Below are 20,500 nucleotides of genomic sequence, written 5' to 3'. Positions count from 1 at the left end.
GACAACGCGCAAAGTTTCAGCAAGTAGTTGCTATTGCTGTCAAAAATCAAGATGAAAGGGAAGGATTTGTTGAAGTGATGGGATGAGGAGAGGCGGAGGGACGATCGCGTTGTTTTGGTTCGGCCACAGGAGGCCGAAGCGAGGTGGAGAGGAAGGCTAAACAACACCGACGAGATCACGTTACCGTCCAGGCCTTCGCTGAACCATGAATTGTAATGGCACAGTAAGAGGTAAAGGCACGCCCTTGTCAATTACAAAGCCAGGCAACTCTTAGTTGGCGGTGTACCAAGCTTGGTATACAGAAGAGCATATTTATTTTGAATTTTGAAACTTCAAGTATGTCGCACTTCAGTGCATATATGTGACGAGAGGACGACATGAATCAAATCCAGTAAGCAGAGGCAGGCTCTGAACACATCCAACAACTCCGGCGCAAAGGTGGCAAGACAGGCAGGCAAAACTTATGAATATCTGGGCAAAGTTGACAGTAGGCAAGTAACAGCAAGTCAGCGACAACAAAGCAGCAAAGAACAGAACTTTGGTTCACGGTAGTAGCACTAGCTCCTTGTTTCGAGCAGTAAGCTTCTCAATTAACAAAAGGCTAGCAAAAAAATACCCAGAGCATGAATCTTCCCACTTTGGGACATGCGACCACTAGCTTATCACAGTATCGTACATTTCCTGCTCTCTAATAAACAGTTCACTGATGGTGAGGGGCAAATACAATCATTGAGTGCCAGCTTGCCCCAGCTCGTCGCTTTCCCCGGAAGTGGCATCGTGACTGACAGAACCCATCCTGCTCAACATCTCGTACTTGTTAGGCTTAAACGGCCATCGTTCCCATGCCTCCACCATGTCGACCAGCATCTCCTCTGTTAAACATCGCACAGACAAGCGATCTAAGTCCGGCTTCCCTCCTTTGTAGACATCTTTCAACGACGGGCATTCTGCATCGATCCATTCGTACGCTCCAGGTACTAGGCCAACGAGGCCGTGCTTCACACTTTGGGAGGGCATGGTGAAGAAGGAGACGAGTAGATACTCGAGGACGTCGTAGTTGTTTGGATAGTCTTTCCTGAGGACCGGGTTTAAGGCCTTGGGCTGAATGTCAAAGAGACACATTGTCTGGGCGGGGTAGAATTCTTCTGGTTCCAGTCTGAGTGGCTCGACTTCTCGGCGGTCCCAGAGTAGCAGAGGCTTCTCTCTCCTCAGGGCCAAACGATCTTCGCATCTATTGCGAACAAGGTTCACATTGTCACCGCTCAATTTGGCGACATTCTCCTCCCATTCAACCATGCGTTCTTGATATTCTGCATTCCTCATATCTTTCTGTTCAGGGTCGGCTAGACCTTGGATAGCCTTTGCAGACTCCATTATCTTCTCGAATTCATTGCATAGGGCCGTGATAAGGTGTTGTTGTCTGCTATTACTAGCGGTGAGGTATTTTAGCCAGCTCAAGCGCTTTCGATCAACTGATATGCCAGACAAGGCCTGTTTCTTGAGCGATGCATATTCTTCTTGAGCGATCTCTTTTTCCATACGAAGTCCTCGTTGAGCCTCCTCATCGGAAAGGTCAAACATCTGCTTTAACAAGAAACTCTCGCGGCCTTTGGGGATCTCAATGCCTTTTGCTTCCATTTTCTGCAGCACTTTCCGGAGTCCTTCAAGGTCAAGTCCTACTTCTCTTGCTCTGCGGGGCGAGGTTGCAGTGCCAGAAGCTACCTCCTCCAGTTTCTCACAGGAGAAATCTGCTTCTGCACTTCCTTTTCTACGAGACGAAACTGTCTTGGGGAGAATGTTGTGTCTCTCCTCGTCGTTAATCCATATTAACATGCGTACCTGACCATATTTCTGAAACAGGGAATGTGCGTTTATCGAACTCATGAGTTGATAGATAACCATTTGGCCGAGCGAGGCGAATCCCTTGTAAGGCTTCTTCGGGTAGTATCCAAGATTTGCTACGACAAGCAACGTATCATTGCGTTGATCAAGTCGGGGATCATCTCGAGAGTAAGCAGTTTGAAATGGAAGATGGCTTTTATTGAGTACGGATTCCAGATGACCCCAAACTAGCCCTGATTTCGGAATCAACTTGTAGGTGGAATCTGGAGCTTTGACGAAAGGTTCGAGCAAAGGTCCGCAAAGCCGAATATCTGGTTCCATAAGAATATGTGTACGTGGTTTGAGGAAGTCATGGAGTTTTGCCGACCAAACACCAACACCAGGATTAATGTCAATAATATCACAACCCCTATGCCTTTCGAGAGAGGGCTTCATGCGCGTTATGATAGCATCTGAGAATCCTTAGTTGAAGTCATACCTGTGGGCGAAAGATCCTCTTACCACACGCATCCTCGCTGATAATATTCATCCTCTTTCGGTCCCCGATTGACTTTCCACCATCCCAATTCCCACCAAGTCCCCATCGGAGATACGTTTTAATGTCACTTCGGGGCTCGGCTGGTGGTTCTATCTTTGGTCGGCCGGCTGTACGTGTCTTTTGAAGTGGCAATGCTGGAGTTTCCAACGCCGGCGCTGTTGACACAGTTTCCGAGACTGTCTCTGGACTATCGACCGCTTTCCTCCGTGACCTGGCAGGCTTCGCCGGTGGGACGGGCCCCGAGATTGTTACCGTAGCGGCGACTGCGTTCTTTCGTGGCCGTCCAGGCTTCCGTGGGACCGTAGCATCGCCATCTTGTGGCAACTTCGGCTTCTGCCTTGCTGTCTTGGTTCCCTTCGGCTTGGTATCTTCTGGTGGTGCCAACTTCAGCTTCCTTGTACTAGTTCTTTTTGGCTTTGTATGATTCACGATGTCAACAATGGCTTCATGAAATGGTTGGTCGATCCACGGTGTAGAAGTGGTCGAATCTGCTGCATCTGCAGACTTCGCAGGACTTGTGTCGGTTGGAGTATCATTCGATGCAGGATCGGCGGCAGCACGAAGACTTGTTGTGCAGTGAAAGGATCGTAGGAAGGTTGTCGGTGGTCTTAGTTGGGCCTGTCTGCTAGCAGTAACAACTCGAAACATCAATGGAGTAGGGACCATGGGGATATTGCGCAGGGCACAAGTCTAGAAGCAAGCTATGGCTGGCAAATAAAAACAAGATCTGCATAAAAAGAGAGCGACCGGAAGCGAAGGGAGAAAGGAGTGAAGTGTGAAGAGTGAAGAATGATGGATCATGAATGAATGAGTGAGGCTGAAGATTTTCGTTTCCACGTTTCACTGGCATACAGTAAGGCTGACACTTCGCTGTTCTGCCGCCCTTCGCCGCCTTTACAGTAAGGACTCCAGGGTCCAGGTGCAGGTGCCGCCACTGCCACTGAGCCACCATCCAGGTCGCGTTTCAAGCAGTGACAAGGCAATGCCAATGACACTCGGGCACAGGCAACAACCATTTACCCGCACTTCAAGTCGATATCGCCGCGACACCGACCGTATAGATGGGTGGAATACCGTGAGAATCGGAAGCTGAAGCTATCAAATCTGCCCCGAAATAGTGTCGAGAAGCTGCCATCTAGAGACACTCCGGAGTACACGGCGAAGGAGGGGCAGCATCGCAGGGCAGCAATCATGGCGGGGTTAGGATCGTTCCAGGTGTCGAAGCCCATGAGCGTCAAGGAGATCTCAGTCAAGGCCCAGGACTTTGATTTCAATCCCTTTATTCCCATGAAGTATTGGTTTCGTACGGCAGATACTCTACTGCGGGAAGTGGGTGCTTCTCTTTTGCCTCGACCCAAGCCTTGACAAGCAGCTAACATTAGCAGGCGCAAATCTATGAACAAGAAGATAGCAACCAACAAGCCTACCTCCTCCTTATGCGCTATGCAACTCTTGTCACAGAGAAGTTCCCTCTTCATCCGTCTGCGAGAGATCAAGAGAACCGGCAGGGAATCAAGTCTGCGGCAAAGAAGTTACCAGTTGTCTTGGACACTCTGGAGGTTTTGAAACCTCGAATAAATGCCCGATATGCTGCGTGGGAGAAGGCGATGGAGCGGAGGAGGGAGGCAAGTCTTCTGCAGGGCCATGAGCGATCTCGGTCGGATCTTGCTGCAGCTTCAGATCCGGCCGTTGCGGGAAACACAACCACACTTGCGGCAGCAGACAATAGTCAATTAGCTGTGAAGCTTGCGCACAAAGAGACCAGAAGACGAGATGCTGCGAGGAGAGCTACACGACAGGCTGGGGTGTCCGAGCAAGAAGAACAAGAAAGAAGGACTGCTGGATTGTGGGACGATTGGGAATCTGCACTGTCCAAAGACCGATCAAAAGAGGAAGACGAGATGAGAAGAAATATGGAGGCGACGAGAAGGCGAATGGATGGGACACACGACAATGTCCCAGATGGAGTGAGGAAAGCTCCAAGACCAAGACCAGTACCTATCATGCCACAGAAGAACGGCAGTGAATATCGCTACCCTTCTATTACAAAATCACAACCTCTCAGCTACGACGACAGCTTTGACTCCAGGTCGTCGTCACCAACCATACCAAATCTCCCTCCCAAACCAGCTAAAGAAAGTGCTTCATCAGCCCTATACGAACTGCAGCCTCCCCCACTACCTGAGAAGCCCACATCAGCACCTCCATCTCTCGACATGGCCAACGGTCAACCGCAATCAAACTTCACCTTCCGACCCTCCGCATATCTAGAAAGCGGCGAACCGCTCCGTACAGTCTTCCTTCCACCAACACTCCGTACCGAATTTCTCAAATACGCAGCCCCCAATACTCGAAACAACCTGGAGACATGCGGCATGTTGTGCGGCACGTTGATTTCCAATGCCCTGTTCATCCAGCGCGTTGTCATTCCAGAGCAAAAGAGCACGAGCGACACCTGCGAGACAGTGAACGAGAATTCGCTGTTCGACTATTGCACCAGTGAGGACTTGCTACTTCTCGGATGGATCCACACGCATCCCACGCAGACATGCTTCATGAGCAGCGTTGATCTACATACCCATTTCGGATACCAGACTATGATGAAGGAGAGCATTGCGATTGTTTGTGCGCCGAGCAAGAATCCCTCGTGAGTTGCATCCCCTTTCATTCATCCTTCTCTGTAGATAATGCTAACGAATGACAGATGGGGCGTTTTCCGCCTCACGGATCCGCCAGGGAAACAAGCAATCGCGCAATGCAGACAATCTTCGCTCTTCCATCCTCACAGCGAGCCAAACATTTATACCGATGCGCTTCGCCCAGGTCATGTGTTCGAAGCGGAGGGTCTGGAGTTTTCGATTGTCGATCTGAGGCCTTGAGCTTGACGACAAATGTCTGGACTTCTTTTGGTGTGATCATTTCCAAATAATTAATGAATGAGATTTCGCACAGCGTTGGCGTTGAAAATGGAGCTGATGGGACATGGTCAGGTCTGGGAGCAAGTAACGCCGACGGCGATTGGCTGATCGGAATCGGCAGGGACGGAACGGGACGAAGCTAGAACGGCCAACCTCCAACAGGTATTGGCATCTCCCATGGCTCGGTATACTACTTTCTAGAGTCTACGATTTGGACTGAAATATAGATTCATTGTTCATCGAATGGTATGGAATGGAATGGAGACTATTATGATTGTCAGCTAGGTCGGTTCTGGTGTTCACGTGCTCGCTCAGGGGTAAGTAAACAAACATTTTCCGCTGCGTCGTTTCGTGAAGTTGGATCGCATACCTTTCTGTTCCCCTTTCTTGGGCTCGCATATTTTCAAGCGGGTATTTTTTTCCTTCTCTTGATCCTGGTACCTCACTTCTTATTCTCGCCTTCGTTTCTTGTCTTGTCTTGGTCTTTCTCTTTCTCCTTCATGTCTTCATCTTTATTCTCACTATCCTCCCCAGACGCAGCAAAGCTCTGTTCAAAAGACGCGATAGCTTCACCAGCAGCACGGCAGCAAGCTGCCGTGGTGTTGCAGCGGTCAATGTATCCAGGATAGGAAGATGCGATGCGATGGGTGGAGAGAGGCTCGTGTCTGCAACGAAAGTGGCGATGCGTTGGGTTGAGAGGGCTACGTTGGCTGAAATATCGGCGGGGGGTCTGTTTGGAGGGGATGAACTGTGAAGTGGGGAGGTGTTAGTTGTGCTGTGCTGTATGAGGACGGAGTACGAGAAGGGATAGGGATATCCAGGGCAGGGGACCAAGAGTTGAAGGATGAGAGAGATCAGAGGAGCAGACGAAAGAAGTAGAAGAAGAAGAAGAGTGGACAGAACAGTTGGAGGTTGGACTGGCTTTGGAGAGATCTAGCAGCTGAATTGAGATATAGGGGGGCTTACCCATCGCCGTCGACGGAGCCATAGTCGGCTGTGGTGGAATAGATATCGCTTTGGGACATGATGTATATCTGGGACGACTTGTCGACGACTTGTTGAAAAGTATGGGGTCTCAAGGGAGAATGAAGATGTTGTGAATAAGGCTGCGTATGGGGTTGAATGACAATGATGTGTTCGAGAGAAGGAGTGTGGCTTATTGATGAGGTTCGAGGAGGCTTTTAAGTGTTAGGGGAAAGAAAAGCGATGAGGTTGAGTGCAAGGCTGGAAGAAGGCTGGCTGAACTGATGTGAAAATAATATGAATTGAGAACTCATCATCTCGGTAGGCGAGGAGGGGTATAAGTAGCTTTTTGGACTTGTAAGGTAATTTTTGGAACACTCGCTGAAAGTGATTGCGGTGCTGATACCGTTCCGATATGGAATTCCAAAAGGTCAGCAAAGATCTTGGTAGGGTAGGGCAGGGTGGACCTGACATTGGCACTAGCGTGGTTGCCTCGTTTACTGAATTTAGCGAGTCCAAACAACCCCAGCTGGTGCGAGGCCTCGGAGGCTCAAGTGGTGGTTCGCATTTTTGCTTCCAGCGTATCACCTAAACTCGCCCAATGGATCCCTGCAAATGCATCATGTTCGTGCATATGCTCATCCGGTAAGTGTAAATCCAGACCGCCATGGGCGGCGCAGTTGGTAGAGCAGGGCACCCAGTAGAGCACGCTGGGTGCCCTGCTCTTTCGTTGTGCTCCGAAGCCCTGAGGATGTGGAGGTGTGATTTCAAACGGGTGGGGAAGCTGCCAAAGCAAATTATGAGCAACAGTGACTGATGAGCGACTTTCTAAAGGGTGGCAGACGACGCAAGGTTGGGTCGGAATCCGCATCCCCGTGGCAGCCTCGTCAAACTCTTGATTCGTTCAGGTATTGGCTATCTTCGGTAAGTTGGACTTATAACCTTATGTATCTACCTGAACTCGATACTTTCATTGATAGCTCTCGCACTAATGACATCCGTGAAGGCATTGATTCATTTCAGCAGCTGCATACTAGCAAAGATATATCCATTGGATCACTTATCGTGACCTTGACAAAACCTATGATGACTGTTGATAGGATAGAAATTGGCCATACAGATGTCGAGTATATTTTCTGATTCTGGATGTTGTTATTGTGTTCAAAGAAAGAAAGAAAGTGCATTTATTGCCCTGGCAATACACAACCCTCGCTTATTTGTCTACTTAATGTTCCACTCCACGTACCAACGCAGGCAATACCTTATCGGTATCACTCTCAACCGTTTCTGCATCTTCCTCGCCGTTGAGATCATATGAGTCGTCCTCGAGAAAATCTGTCGACTCTCGTCTTTGCCGTTTGGAAGATGAGCTGGGATCTTGTTCATCCTGTCGTCTCTTTCGTGTCAAACTTGCCTTCAATTGAGTAGCGAGGTGAGATTCACTCTTCAATTTGACCCATCCGGGACGAGCCGTCGGGTGGAAGTACAATGGGTCTTTCACCGCTTCCAGGGGTGTGGTACGCTTTAACGGCTTATAGAACTTGTCATATCTCTTGTACCAAGCATCCAGATGCTTGATTACAAAGTTTCGGTGGGTGGTGTTGGCATACTTCTGAATCTGGTCCACTATGCAGAGGAGCTCGTAAGCGTAGTAGAAGTTAGTGGTGTTGCCTTGCCAGAAAATCTCGAATTTCTATACTCAGTCAGAAGATGGTTGTGAGACCCATGATTGGGAAATTTACGCAGGATCCCCTGGTAGGATATGCAGCAGCGATGCTCCACTTGGCTCCGCATGACGTGAAGCAGAACACTTGGTAGTTGCAGCTGTCTTCAAACTGGTATTTGGTAACGTCTTCTGGATTGCGTGCTAGGTCGTCCAGCATTCCCAGGTAAGTTCTTGCAGCATGAACGACCTGGTCCTCAGCATCGTTTGGATTCACGTCTTCTCGCTTAGCTTCGTAAACTCCCCAGGGGAGGACAACTTCTGCTTTCCCCCAAACCCCATCAACCACCAATCCACACTGCCCCTGCTTCACCAAGGCAAGAAGATTGTCTGTGTGCAGTTTATCATGAGCTTCGGGTCCATGGTCGATGACACAATCCTCCCGAGCACATAGCGGTACGTTCTTGGTAATTTCATTGTATGCTCTTAAGCCCATTGTCGCATCTGGTATCCGTTTGTTGACAGGGCTGATTTCTCCATCAGCGTTCTGCGTCACGAACTCGTATGCCCTCTTATCACTACAGAACCGGTCAGCTTAGTACTGGTCGTGCATCCTCAGTCATGGCAGAGCTCACATTCTCAAACTTCGATCCTCTCTGATGTAACCGAAAACGTCAGACCTCACATCTGCTTCCAGCGTCGCCTCAGACACCTTATCTACAAAGCACTGTGTAGCATGTCTTACAAGAGTATCTACACGCTCATCCAATGTTTTCTGCTGAGCGTTCGTCATCGTTTTGTGGTATTCCGGGATATCCAGGTTAGGGACAAACGTTCCCGCGGGTCGAGGTAGGAACCTATGACGTCCGTTGAATTGATGGCTCAGAAGCGCTATCGTGATGGAAGAGAAAGGCTCCGGGACCAGAGGCATCTGCCTGCTCCTGACGGGACTATTGTGTTTCAGTTGATAGTCCATCAACATCTGCCGTGGGAATGATCTTACCGATCAAGTTTCTCCATGTTCAACCTCTTAGACACCTTTGAAAGTAAGATTAATGAGAATGGCAGGAGAATGATATTTTCGTTCACTCTGCACTTGGGGTAGGCTACGGTTTCTGTGGTCAGGATTTGGCCACCTGGGGTCACTCTTGATTGTGGCCACCAATCATAGCCAAGTTACTCAAGGCAGCAGCGGTCGTTATTTATCAGCCCGTTCCATCTGTCGCTGTGATGTTGGTAATCTTCAAATAGGTCTGCAAAGTCATTTCTATGTACTGGACGAAGCAGAATACATCAGATCGTGAAAGGGAAGTGTCTTAGCGAACTCGAGTCAAATAGTGACACAAAATCATGACAAATTGACATGCGTTATGTCAACTGAGCCCTAAAAGCTCTCGGATTATTTGTTTCGAGTCAAGCACGTCTCTTAACAAGGCCCCCTCGCAGTGTGCCTCACTACTGCTCAGTCCCCACCGCCTGTGAACCCCGTGACTAAAATGGCTTATTAAATTGAAATATATCCGTAAATGGTGGTTGGTAGTCCGTACTTATGCAACGTGTTTATGGTTGGCAGAAGTGGCTCACACTGTTTTGATTGGCATCTCTCATCTACCCAAAGCACCAATGTATTACCACAAGACCAACAGCTACTCTGGCACTACCTCCTAAAAGATGTCTACTCCTGTAAATCCGAATTCAATTCAATGTTACCATCACCGGATCCCAACCAAGTCATGGAACGCAGACAGTATTTTCATCATCCGTTTCAAGCCAGGGTCGGATCCCCAGGGCTCTTTCGGCTCCACTCTATCCATGGTTTCACGAATCAAGACTTTCCTATACCAACGTATATAGGAGTTTGCAATATTCGCCTAGTTTTCATTATCGTATCCTTCTAACACACTAATGTGCCAATCATCGAATGCTTTCCAGCCCTAATAGTCATTGAGCATGTTTCCACATACCCTCCAGATTGATAGCATTCTGTAGTAATACAGTCACCGGTATGACAATCCACTAAACCCGCCCCCAAAGTAGATTTTCGACTCAACAGCCGTGGTGTCGTAGCGATGCGATGGAGAGACAAAGAGTTCGATCGGACCACCTCGTCTTGGCCCATCCACCTGCCTATTCCACATGAAGGGAGGACCCAGACCCAAAACACAGCCGAGTCTTGCAGCTTCAAGTGGGCCTCTCGAAACATGTAGTTAGATTTGATCTTGTATCTCTACGGGTAGATTATGAACAGGTGTGTGGGGTGGAGCTTGACGTGGTGAGAGTGCTTGAAGCAGGAGAGTAATTGCTGAAATGGAAGGTAGGGAAAGACCATCCATAAGTACGGTGGGAGCCGTGCATAGGAAAGCTACAGTAGCATTGACGTGGCAGACCATCATGTGTCGTACTGATAAGAGCAAATATGTTCGTTGAACGGGGTGTTTACCTGAACTCAGGAGCTTGCTGTTCTCTTCTGCTTCATCTTTCGCCATCTTCAGTGCAGTCTGAAGATCTTGATGTAGAACGACAGTGGTGTCGCCGATATTGAACACGGGGTTTCCATAGGGTTCCCAGTGCGGTACATCAAGAGGGGTGACATAGGAGTCCCGAAAGCTGATATGCTGCTCTGTGAAGACCTCCTCAATTCGAAAGTCGTTGGTTGCTATACTGACAATTGCTCGCGCGAGTCTCCGAAAGGTAGAATCTGCGTACGTGGACCGGAGAACATGACGCCATTGATCTGCAAAGTTTGAAATAATACGTTGAGAAAAGGCAAGACGTCGTTTGGGTATAGAAATTAATGGTTTGTGGTACGGCGGGGGAAATTCTTTGAGGCTCAACTGGGGCGGGATTTTCGTTTCTACGGGAATGAATTCGGATCGTTCTGGAGGATTAGAGTTGGGCTCCCGGAAACGAGCCAAGGGAAGTTGGATATGGCCAGACACGTCCGTGTAAGTGAAAAGGTCCTGGTCAAGGTCGAATGTACAGACAAATCTCAGATTCTCGAGTCTGACGCCGAAAGGTTTCACAATATCACCACGCAAGAGCCATTTCTCGGCTATGCCTTTGTATAGAGCATCGAAAGTAGAATCTAAATCGGCGGTGAGTGACATGCGTGGATCGTTGTGTAGAGATTTCGCTCAGCAGCCTCACCTTTCGATTGTCCCTGAAGTACTTTATGTGCTATCGCTATAGCGATCTCGAATTTCAACTCCCGTCTGCTGTATATATAGACCCTTCCTATGCACCAAATTAGCTCCTTGTCTACGGACATGGAGAGGAAGAGCTGGAAGGCTGAGCTAACCTTCTATGACGATTTGGAAAGTTGTTGACATCGCAATCAGTGGCCGACTGAGGATCGTACTTGAAAGGCTTGCATCGAAGCTTTTACCTCTCAGATGGTCGATAATGGTTGTGGAGAATGATGGGGTTCTTGAAGTCGCGGTGAAGGTCGGCAGAACAATCAAAAGCGTCATCCATCGTGGCGGTTAGCCTCGCTCCCATTCAGACATCTAGATCTTCTCCAATCCATGCAGGCCCATGCTACGTCTACCAAAGCTGTACACAAGCATCGTTCCTTGCGGAGACCAGTCTTTTGCCTTGTCAGTAATTGGAAGAAGAAGGCTCTTAGTGAGCCTCCCAGCCAATCTGCCGCTGGTCATTGTGTTCAAGCGCTGCGACCAGAGTAGGCACTGTAACCGCGCGCTTGCGTGCGATATTATCCACAAAGGTTCAAATGGTAAGTCTACCTCACTTTCTACACGATCTGTTTATAACTGAAAGACTCTTTAGCTTCCCTAGGTTACGTATAGCTGAGATCCACCAGGCTTGGAAGCGGAGAAAATTGTTTCTCACCCATTCCTTTTGGATTTCAGTACCGAGGATCCTTCCAAAGCTCTAAATCCCTCTTCGGACTTTCTCTATACTTGCAACCCCTTGTTCAATCACTCTGTTCTCGATATCCGCATATCCAGAGAGCACGACTACAACCTCTCGTTTCCAAAGTCCTTTGCATGTACAACCTAGATCCATCATCCCGGCATTTACCTCACTATGAATTCCAATCCTCCAAATCCTCCAACTCTCACCACCACCACCTACCTCAACGACCCCCACGTCATAGCCCGCATCTCAGCTCTGCAACGAATGCCTGAAAGTCCTGATCACGAGCACCTCAGACTATACAAACGCCTGATGTCCGCAATCCTATACTGCCTTTTCCCATCCACTGCCAGACTCTCCGTCCTGCAAGAAAACCTCACCACGACCCTACGTCCCAGCTTCACCATAGCAAAACTCCTTTCGAAGCCCGGAGGAAGTGCGCACGAGTACGATTTCCTCTTGGGCGAGACGAAATGCCCTGGAGAATCCTGGTCGGCATCCGCGGACCAGCTGCACGCAGCGTGTGCCGCGAATGACAACGAGACGAAGAATGTTTATGGGATGCTTCAGATTGGGTTCGAGCTTCAGTTTTATAAACACGAGAATTATCGGTTTGAGGCGCTTGGTGGACGGTTGCATTTGGTAGATGATGTGGATACTGTTGTTGCTTGGGCTCAGCACATAACGGCGAATCCAATGCCTCTTGTACATTACTAGTCTGGTAGCTGTAGTGGTAGGGAACTACAAACATTTGGGCACACTAGCTGCATAGGCTCAAGGGCACGCTGTGCCCTCGTTCTCTCTCTCACACCTGTTGTTGTAGTAGAACAGGTTCGAGAGGCAAAGTCAGGTGAGTCGCAGGTGAGTGAAGCAGAGCCAATTTTAGATATTCGGCCTGTACCACTCCAAATCTCCCAGTTTTGAGTATTAATACCTCATGAACAGACAGTTCTGTTGACACTAATAACCCCTTAACTGCGATTTGCGCCATAGCCTGTGAGCCCTGCCAGCGGTGCCTGTACCACGCCCTAAATTAAGCGAGAGTCACCAGGACTCTAGGTGAGTACAGCGCTGAAGCGAGACGCTAAGGCTGCCTGGACGATAACGCAGCATTCAAATTTCAGCGTTCTTCGCTTAATTACAGGATCTCGCTACAGGCTATGCACTCCCTGTAGGAAGTGTGTTTGATAAGGCAGTTGAGAAGATACCCCAACCACCCAAGACGTCCAAATAACCAACATCGAAGCGAACCAAACCAAACTCGAATTCCATATTAGCTACTCCACCCTCGTTTGCGTGTGCGTGAGGAAAGTAAGTGAACTCCTGCGCCTTGTCTCTTCTCTGGCGCTCCCTCTAACCAGCGACATTCCCTCCCATCCACCTACAATTCATTTCCCTTCCCTCCTTTTCCATATTCTTTTTCCTTTCAAAATGCTTCAATTCTTCCGCTCTACCCCAAGACAGCTACTTCCAAAGAAGCGGCTCCTGTTCCGAACTAGGCATTTCCCCGACACTTACCTATCACACCCGTTGCCACACTGCACCACCTTTCAATTTCATCAATGTTCTAATCTCAGCTATTCCAGATCATTCAACATTCCCACTCATCCGTCATGGCATAAGAGTAGACATGTTGTTCGTCATTCCATTCTTACGTTCTGTTAGCATTGGTGTCTTCTCTCGTCCCTCATTAAGGTCATGTGCTCGTCACCAGACGAGGCACAAACAAAACAAACACCCCCTGACTCAAGCCAGGCGACACAAGAAAGTGGCAGGGAAACATACCATTTTCTATTCCTCCCTCACTTATGAATATCTCAATGGTTATTACTCCTCCACACTTGCTTATTTCTTTCCAGTATTCACATTGCCACTATCGCTGTTGTCGTTATTGACTTTGTTAAAGGCTGCATCGAAGGCTTGAATCTGGGCTGCGGCTGCTTGGGTTCGAACAACTGTCGAGCTCTGGTAATATGTTCGGGGCGTGACAACAGGCAAGGAAGTATCTGCTATGAATATAGAGGTGCGTTGACGAGATAGTGCTGCCTCTGCGGCGATTTGGGCTTGTGTTCGTGGTGGTGGTGCAGTGGTTGGGGAGGGTGCGAATCTGGGGAAACGGAAGGTGGTTAGCGAGATGTGGGATGGCAGATGTGGAGAGGCTATAAGGTAGAATAAGGAAGAGATGAAAAGTGATGAAGTGGTAATGGAGAAGGTATACGAGAGTACGAACTCGTCTGCAGAACCATCAATGGCTGTGGTTGAGGAAGTGCTATAAGCCATGGTGCTTGAAGAAGGTGGGTCTTGGCGAAAGTGATGATATTGATCGAGTACTTTGGGTCCTAGATAGTGCAGTGATTTGACAGGTATCTTTGTTGATGGTCGATAGCTTATTACGAGGAGAATCCTTGCGTAGTAGAAAGCTGACGATGCATGGATACGTGAGGGGAGAAAATATAACTGAGACTAGGTTCAAGAGTAAGACTTTCCAATCTTCTTGGGCGTTTGTGATAGGGTACTTTGAGTTGGAGAAAAATCAAACAGAGAGGGAGATGGGTGCTCTTATACCCAGAATGTATTGCGCTGTCGTTGTAGTGTTGGACGCCTTGAAAGCCATATTCCAAACCTCCTATGGGTCCAATGCTATTCGGTCCCTGCAACACTTGCAAGCAGAATAGCCTGCCAAACAGCAAGCCTGGTCACGAAAGTTCGTGTTTCTCCCTAGCATTCCCGTCTCCTGCCATGAAACGTCCAGCGAGGCCATAGAACGCCTGTCCCCTCCAAGCCACCATGCACTCACAGATATCCTTGTACGCACGTATGCAATTCGGGGGGCCACCACCAAAAATCTTTGTTGGCCGGTTGCTGCTGTTTTGCCCCCAATTGTCGATTCCTCGACACGTTGTGACGCTCTCCAGAACCACAAATCGGCCACTTCCCAGCCTGAGCCAGCCACAAGCTATGCTGCTCTAGCTGCCTCGATGATTTGACTTAAAGAAATCCACCTACCTTTCAGTGATAGGATTTATTGTTCTATGAACCCACAACTAAAATTTAAATACTTAATCACAATTGAATTGTATGATACTAATAGTAGCTATTGAGTTGTAGTTGAATTAATTCAATTACGATGTTAAGTGCTTGTTCAAAGGAAGTAAGACGGTTTTGGAGGGCAGGCGGAGGGATATTCTCGCTTATTACCGGGTATGTATACCTTGGACAAGGATAGCAGGTAGAAATAGGCGTGTGTGTGCTTTTTGGCATCATACCCACCGCTTTCACCGGTATCTTAACGCCCGTAGATGCGGTGCGGCACAATACCTTACTTTCTTTTGCGCATTGCACAGAGAGCTTCTGGAATCTGTACGAGCTTTGGAAGTTCTCCCGGACTATCACGCTGGCTTGATTGCTTGAGGTGATCCAGGCTGAGGGCTCAGCTCACGGACATGGGGACCCCATTGCCCTCATTGTTGAAGTACATATTCGGGGGAATGGCGGTGGTCTGAAGTGCCAAGGATGCCGCCAGTAGCTGCCAACAGGTCGCCAGCAGTGGTTCGCATCTTTTTGCCTGACTTCGAGTTTATTCAAGGTCGCCACGAGGCCCCGGAGCATACCAAAATACCCAGCTGATCCCACCAGACAGAACGTGACACAATCGTGAACAGGCATCATGAACCTCCTGAAGATCAAGCTCTAGGATCCTTTCCTATGTCACGTGGGGGATGGCTGGTTGTTTTTCCTACCTGCATGACGGTTTGGGCTACTGTTATCACCCGCATGTAATCTGAAAGCTTTTAAAAGATTACTATCCAGAGGAAGGGGTTATTCCAAGCCGTACTCGTGTTCGTTCCGATCTCCCAAAATCTCGTGACTATCGTAGAGCCAATCAGGAGGCCGTAGCGGCGAATTTTTATTGTAGCTCACAGGAATGTGTCTGTTCATTCTTTCGATTCATTATTCTATTATATCAACATGAAACGTCGTAGTGTCTCATTTGAGATCCATTGGGCAGTGGGTAGACAGTTGATTTCAAGTGAGTTCGCTGAGAACGATCAATCCTACCCTTCTTACCTCGCCTTTCCTTGCCATATTTACGTCTCTCCTGTTGAAATCTCAACACAAGCTCCAAATAATATCAAATTTGAAATCGTGTCGTCGTACTCTTCAAGCTTCGTGCAAAAGTTGTACGCAGGACTGCCTCAAGGCAAATGAATCACACGTTTCCAAGGACCATACTATCTCACTCGGCACGAGGACACCATTCATCATGCAAAGAAAACACACCCTTGTGACTTTTCAGTCGCGGATTCATAGCTCTCCATCAATACTATGACAGTAAATCAATTAATACTCTGTACAGAATGCGATAATGATTGATGCTTCATTCTCAGCACTAGCTCGACCCACTTCGCTGCTTAGCACAGCCGAAAGTAAACAAAGACCTCAAACCAATTTTGCATCACTCTGGACAGTAAAAGAAAGCCAGCTTTAAGGATATTAAACAATTGTGGGGGAAAAAAAAACTAAGATCTTGTTCTCCGTATAGTACTATCATCACCATTTATTTTTTGAGCTACTTCATTCCCTGTGACGATTTCCTCCCAAGAAACACGCGAAAAGGGAACCTCAATGCGCGCGCCCAAGACATACCCAAAGTTCAATGACTCCTGGCCGCCAAATTAGCCACAACCAAATACCGAGCTCAACCAAACCCCGCATCCAGATTTGCAGTGAAAATGAACTCACTCCGAAGGAGGGGCAGACTCAGTCTGACGCTTGATGGCTCGGCTTCCTGGCTTTCCCTTCTTAACCCTACGGAAACTGGGAAGAGCAACAGGCTTCTCGGGCTCCTTCATCTCCTTGATTTCCTCGACACTGAGACCAATACTATTGCTCTTCTCGGAGGATACCGGCAGCATATCTACTGTTTTCACATGAGAGGCGGTGGAGACTGACTTACTCTATGCGACAAAAGGAGCACCTGTCCGCACGCGTAGAACTCTCCAGATTGGGATTATCATGCTTTAAACAGATTGACAAGTTGCGTGACTGCCAGAGCATTATAAAATGTCCAGATATATATAGGTGGGGTGCGATTGCGAGTTTGTCACTAGACACGCACCACCTGGTGATTGCCTGCAATGTGAACAAACCATACTGAACTGCTGAATGGTAACTTTAAAACTCAATGCCATCACACACTACAAAAATAGCAGGCACGTCTTGCCATATCGTATTGTATCATTCAATCAAAATAAAAGCGTCCAAGAAAGCTTGCCCACGACCAAATTGAGCGACGAATTGAGCGACGCGGAACAGAACAGAGATTTAGAACGAGAAAACCAGTCCGCCGAAGTCAACGCCAATACAAAAGCAATGTCAGGCTTCACAGAGAATAATTGAATGAAGGTAAAAGCAAAGAGTGCAGGTCTGAAAAGCTATTTATATATTGCGTTTTTTGCCAAAAGTTGACTATAGAGCAAACAATGTCGGCGCATGATTTCATCACTTGAACTCATCCGATGAGAAGAGAAGAAGCACTGTTACGTTACCATAGCATATATTTTGGGTCAGGAGGGCGGCAAGTGAGCATCAGCGAACAGGTGCAGAGTGTAAGCTTGTACGGTTATTTGCTTTTGAAGAAGTGCCTCGTGAATGTCAAAAACCAGCATCTCTCAATCGGGGATATTGAGCACGAACCGTTTCATGAGGATGCGCGTGGTCCTTGACGTTGATCTCACGAGAAGATAGAGCGGGAGAGAACTTCCAGATATTATTGATGTTTATTCTGGCTCACTGGTACTCGATATTATTCCTTCCTCTGCTCCTCAATAACCTGCTTCAGCATAGCCGTAGCTCGCTGAGCATCAACCCTCCCATCCGTATCCAGCCTCATCATCTTCCCCAGCAGGAAATTAATCTTTCCAGTCTTTCCAGCAAGGATCTCTTGGACAGTCTTATCATCCAGCACGCTCCTTGCCAGAGCTTCCATCTCTTCGTTCGACAAGGGGCTGAACCACAATCCTTCCTTGTCAATGATAGCTTCGACTGTATCCTTTTTTCCATGCAACCCGTTCTCGAATAAGATTGCCAGCACTTTCTTGGCTGTCTTGCCGGTTATTTTGTTATTGTCGAGGTGGCGAAGTAGACTCGCGAGGCTGGTACGTGGGATAATGCAAATCCCATCGCTCGTCATTTTGAGAGGATGCTCTTCATCGGCGGTTGGATGGGTCATGCCTCCCATCTCATGCAAGACCCAGTTGCCGCAGAATCGACCTGCTGTAGCCAAATCCATGTCAGGAGTCTTGTATTCATCGACAACGTTGCGGAAATATTCAACTCGTCCGCCATCGTCCAGTGATACCAGTGACATGGCGTCCTTGACAGTTAGACCATACTGCTCAACCAGAATAGTAATCTCTTCGTCTGGTAGAACGCCTAGCGTACCTTTGAGATGGTCGAGTAGGTCTTGTCCGATGATAACTGGTCCGAGGTCTGGGTCTGGCATGTATCGGTAATCGACCTCTCCTTCTTTCCCACGTAGTCTCTTTGTCTCCGTGCTCCCAATTGTCCAGCCCCGAGTTTCCCCCTCAATGATGCCTCCAGATTCCAGTACCTCAATCTGGCGGTCTCGCTCGGCGATGATTGCATCCTCAACAGCCTTGAAGCTGCTCAGGTTCTTGATCTCCGTCCTTTGCCCAAGTCCCTTGACTCCTGCATATTCGTGGGTAGCTTCCACATCACGCCTCCTCACAGATACGTTGACATCAGCTCGCAGGCCCCCTGATTGCATACCCAAAACACAAGCATCCACAGCATTTAGCAGGATCTGTACCTTGCGGACAAGTGCAGCTGCTGTGCTTGGGTGATGAATCTGGGGTAGCGTGATGATCTCGATCAAGGGAAGTCCCACTCTATTGAAGTCCAACAAATGCACGCCGCCAGGCTGTGATATGGTCTTGGCCGTGTCCTGCTCCATTTGTATCTGCTTGATCCCTATTCGGATCTGGTCACCGTCCTCCTTCGCAATGCCATCATGCGCATACAAAGTGATGTATCCATCTTTCGCAAATGGTTCGTAATACTGGGTGATCTGGTAGCCGGAGGGTTGATCCCAATGGAAGTAGTGCTTTCGATCAAATCGACTTGTTTTCTGTATATCGCAGTTCAATGCTAAGGCAGCTCGCAAGGCTGGTATGAGGGTTTCTTTTTGGAAGGTGGGCTGGGAGCCAGGCATCGCAACATCGAAGAGTGCGACATGGGTATTCGGTACATCGTTGATGGTAGAGGCAGCCGCGGAGAATAGTTTTCGCGCAGTATTCAATTGAGCATGTATCTCGATTCCAACTGTCAGTTCCCAGTTGTCTAGGGTCTGGTTGTCCTTGTTTGAAATCTTCCCGCCTTCAGCCTTTCGTAGCTTTGCCTCCTCCTTCAACTGCTTTCGAAATGCGACTGGAGGTTCTGCCAAGCTTGAGTCTGAACTTGTTTGCGTCGTGTGATATCTCTGGCAACACACAGATTGTGCAGTCTGCCGAGTATGTCTCAGTTGTCGCAGACATCCTCTTGAGGGTAGTTGGCCCCCAAGGAGGTATTTTCGCAGGACGATTGGCGCGATACGAACCATTGGGTTTCCGCGACTGCCCCAGCACGATCTGCAGATGCTCAATTGGATTCGGATGCGGCACGAGCAGCTGGGTGGCTATATGTTTATATGTCAAGAGTAGGAGTAGGGTCGAGCGATTGTCAGGCGCATGCAGGTAGAGATTCGTAGAACACCCGATTCGACGAGAGGTGCAGATTGCGCGGCAGATTCGGAGCAATGGAAAGTGGTGCTGTGGTACACGAACAATCGAAGCCGCACAAGAAACTAAAGGCTCGAGGAGTATGAAGGAGGTGGCGTAGGAGGTTCGACGAGCTCTGTGGTGATTTGTTTACCTGAAGCAGAGAGAAGCTTCAGTGTTGGAGAAGTGAAGAAATGACGGGAAATCTTCGGATCCCTGCTCGGGCCGACCCTTCTCCCCTGCTGTTGGTTCACCTAAAGCCAGGTATGCCGGCGGCCTCCATGGGATTTATTTATGTATTTCACCAACCAACAACCATCCATCTATTTCCTCCATCAGAAGATTCCTGTATTCTTATGATTATTTCAGCTAGCCGCGGCTGTCACTATTACCAGAAGCAGAATGGAGCTCTGGAGCCACTCCCAGCAGTGCCGTTACTGTATTTCTCACCAGCAAGTTCACCCAGTTAGAAAGGTAGGACGAGGTACGGTTACACGCATCACAACAGTGGGTTGCATCGTCCTACCTCTATCTCCGGATTGGCAGCCATGAAGCCTGAGATTATATGATCTGCCGAGTCATACACATACCACCATCCAGGAGCAAGCCTCCCAAATGCGCCGGAGAAGATTTTCGCCATCGTGCATCATGACTGGTGGTATGTGTTGGGCAGACATTGGCTGTGCCCGAGTGAGCAGGGCAACGCAGCCTGACGTGTCAGTAGAAAAGGTGCCCATCGCCCCAGTCTTGTCGGATCTGGAGTTGTTGGGAAGTGAAAGTGAGTAGTCCGAGTCCCACTGCTGCACTGCAAGATTGTGTTTATATCTTGCTTGCATTGTTTGTTTTTGATTTGGTCTTGTTCTCGTCGTCCCTCTTTTGATCCCCTTGATATTCCGGTTCTCTACGATCACTCGCATCAATC

General features: G+C 48.5%; 9 protein-coding genes across 9 annotated transcripts; 2 read left to right on the top strand and 7 right to left on the bottom strand.

The window, feature by feature from the left end:
* Window positions 1-474: 474 nt before the first annotated feature.
* On the bottom strand, window positions 475-3,192 carry ONS95_006954 (uncharacterized protein). The gene is made up of 2 exons (XM_058500440.1): window positions 2,344-3,192; window positions 475-2,294 (listed from the first exon to the last, which is right to left on the bottom strand). The coding sequence occupies exons 1-2, from the start codon at window positions 3,044-3,046 to the stop codon at window positions 727-729; spliced, it is 2,271 nt and encodes a 756-aa protein (XP_058350278.1). The 5' UTR covers window positions 3,047-3,192; the 3' UTR covers window positions 475-726.
* Window positions 3,193-3,332: 140 nt separating this feature from the next.
* Window positions 3,333-7,370, top strand: ONS95_006953 (uncharacterized protein). The gene is made up of 5 exons (XM_058500439.1): window positions 3,333-3,709; window positions 3,766-5,027; window positions 5,085-6,906; window positions 7,096-7,185; window positions 7,268-7,370. Exons 1-3 carry the CDS (start codon window positions 3,572-3,574, stop codon window positions 5,257-5,259), a joined length of 1,575 nt encoding a protein of 524 aa, XP_058350276.1. The 5' UTR covers window positions 3,333-3,571; the 3' UTR covers window positions 5,260-6,906; window positions 7,096-7,185; window positions 7,268-7,370.
* On the bottom strand, window positions 5,797-6,323 carry ONS95_006952 (uncharacterized protein; the record flags this gene model as incomplete). Its single annotated transcript, XM_058500438.1, has 2 exons — window positions 5,797-6,046; window positions 6,265-6,323. The coding sequence occupies 2 exons, from the start codon at window positions 6,321-6,323 to the stop codon at window positions 5,797-5,799; spliced, it is 309 nt and encodes a 102-aa protein (XP_058350277.1).
* A 116-nt stretch (window positions 7,371-7,486) lies between the features above and the next one.
* Window positions 7,487-8,951, bottom strand: ONS95_006951 (uncharacterized protein; the record flags this gene model as incomplete). The annotated part of the gene is made up of 4 exons (XM_058500437.1): window positions 8,928-8,951; window positions 8,560-8,874; window positions 8,004-8,502; window positions 7,487-7,954 (listed from the first exon to the last, which is right to left on the bottom strand). Exons 1-4 carry the CDS (start codon window positions 8,942-8,944, stop codon window positions 7,487-7,489), a joined length of 1,299 nt encoding a protein of 432 aa, XP_058350275.1. The 5' UTR covers window positions 8,945-8,951.
* A 583-nt stretch (window positions 8,952-9,534) lies between these two features.
* ONS95_006950 (uncharacterized protein) lies at window positions 9,535-11,452 on the bottom strand. Its single transcript, XM_058500436.1, has 3 exons — window positions 11,223-11,452; window positions 11,072-11,158; window positions 9,535-11,009 (listed from the first exon to the last, which is right to left on the bottom strand). Exons 1-3 carry the CDS (start codon window positions 11,392-11,394, stop codon window positions 10,132-10,134), a joined length of 1,137 nt encoding a protein of 378 aa, XP_058350274.1. The 5' UTR covers window positions 11,395-11,452; the 3' UTR covers window positions 9,535-10,131.
* Window positions 11,453-12,564, top strand: ONS95_006949 (uncharacterized protein). The gene is made up of 2 exons (XM_058500435.1): window positions 11,453-11,657; window positions 11,711-12,564. Exon 2 carries the CDS (start codon window positions 11,972-11,974, stop codon window positions 12,515-12,517), a length of 546 nt encoding a protein of 181 aa, XP_058350273.1. The 5' UTR covers window positions 11,453-11,657; window positions 11,711-11,971; the 3' UTR covers window positions 12,518-12,564.
* Window positions 12,565-13,412: 848 nt separating this feature from the next.
* ONS95_006948 (uncharacterized protein) lies at window positions 13,413-14,546 on the bottom strand. The gene is made up of 4 exons (XM_058500434.1): window positions 14,366-14,546; window positions 14,031-14,263; window positions 13,586-13,907; window positions 13,413-13,450 (listed from the first exon to the last, which is right to left on the bottom strand). The coding sequence occupies exons 2-3, from the start codon at window positions 14,078-14,080 to the stop codon at window positions 13,646-13,648; spliced, it is 312 nt and encodes a 103-aa protein (XP_058350272.1). The 5' UTR covers window positions 14,081-14,263; window positions 14,366-14,546; the 3' UTR covers window positions 13,413-13,450; window positions 13,586-13,645.
* A 1,908-nt stretch (window positions 14,547-16,454) lies between these two features.
* ONS95_006947 (uncharacterized protein) lies at window positions 16,455-16,968 on the bottom strand (the record flags this gene model as incomplete). Its single annotated transcript, XM_058500433.1, has 2 exons — window positions 16,544-16,968; window positions 16,455-16,464 (listed from the first exon to the last, which is right to left on the bottom strand). Exons 1-2 carry the CDS (start codon window positions 16,714-16,716, stop codon window positions 16,455-16,457), a joined length of 183 nt encoding a protein of 60 aa, XP_058350271.1. The 5' UTR covers window positions 16,717-16,968.
* A 72-nt stretch (window positions 16,969-17,040) lies between these two features.
* Window positions 17,041-19,421, bottom strand: ONS95_006946 (uncharacterized protein; the record flags this gene model as incomplete). The annotated part of the gene is made up of 2 exons (XM_058500432.1): window positions 17,041-17,445; window positions 17,498-19,421. The coding sequence occupies one exon, from the start codon at window positions 19,419-19,421 to the stop codon at window positions 17,607-17,609; it is 1,815 nt and encodes a 604-aa protein (XP_058350270.1). The 3' UTR covers window positions 17,041-17,445; window positions 17,498-17,606.
* Window positions 19,422-20,500: the final 1,079 nt, after the last annotated feature.

The sequence above is a fragment of the Cadophora gregata genome (genome assembly GCF_030347475.1).
Source record: "Cadophora gregata isolate MNR1 chromosome Unknown scaffold_18, whole genome shotgun sequence".
Taxonomy (NCBI): domain Eukaryota; kingdom Fungi; phylum Ascomycota; class Leotiomycetes; order Helotiales; family Ploettnerulaceae; genus Cadophora; species Cadophora gregata.
Note: the sequence above shows the minus strand (reverse complement) of the source record. Positions and strands in the feature narration are given on the sequence as shown.

Excerpts from the sequence above, each read along its gene's own strand:
- ONS95_006949 (XM_058500435.1), top strand. The coding sequence starts at position 11,972 with ATGAATTCCAATCCTCCAAATCCTCCAACTCTCACCACCACCACCTAC.
- ONS95_006954 (XM_058500440.1), bottom strand. The coding sequence starts at position 3,046 with ATGGTCCCTACTCCATTGATGTTTCGAGTTGTTACTGCTAGCAGACAG. Across the intron at positions 2,295-2,343 it reads TATCAGCGAGGATGCGTGTG|ATGCTATCATAACGCGCATG; the intron begins GTAAGAGGATCT and ends AAGGATTCTCAG.
- ONS95_006950 (XM_058500436.1), bottom strand. The coding sequence starts at position 11,394 with ATGACGCTTTTGATTGTTCTGCCGACCTTCACCGCGACTTCAAGAACC. Across the intron at positions 11,159-11,222 it reads TTTCCAAATCGTCATAGAAG|GAAGGGTCTATATATACAGC; the intron begins GTTAGCTCAGCC and ends TTTGGTGCATAG. Across the intron at positions 11,010-11,071 it reads ACTTCAGGGACAATCGAAAG|ATTCTACTTTCGATGCTCTA; the intron begins GTGAGGCTGCTG and ends CCGCCGATTTAG.
- ONS95_006948 (XM_058500434.1), bottom strand. The coding sequence starts at position 14,080 with ATGGCTTATAGCACTTCCTCAACCACAGCCATTGATGGTTCTGCAGAC. Across the intron at positions 13,908-14,030 it reads ATTGATGGTTCTGCAGACGA|ATTCGCACCCTCCCCAACCA; the intron begins GTTCGTACTCTC and ends CCGTTTCCCCAG.
- ONS95_006953 (XM_058500439.1), top strand. The coding sequence starts at position 3,572 with ATGGCGGGGTTAGGATCGTTCCAGGTGTCGAAGCCCATGAGCGTCAAG. Across the intron at positions 3,710-3,765 it reads CAGATACTCTACTGCGGGAA|GCGCAAATCTATGAACAAGA; the intron begins GTGGGTGCTTCT and ends TAACATTAGCAG. Across the intron at positions 5,028-5,084 it reads GCGCCGAGCAAGAATCCCTC|ATGGGGCGTTTTCCGCCTCA; the intron begins GTGAGTTGCATC and ends AACGAATGACAG.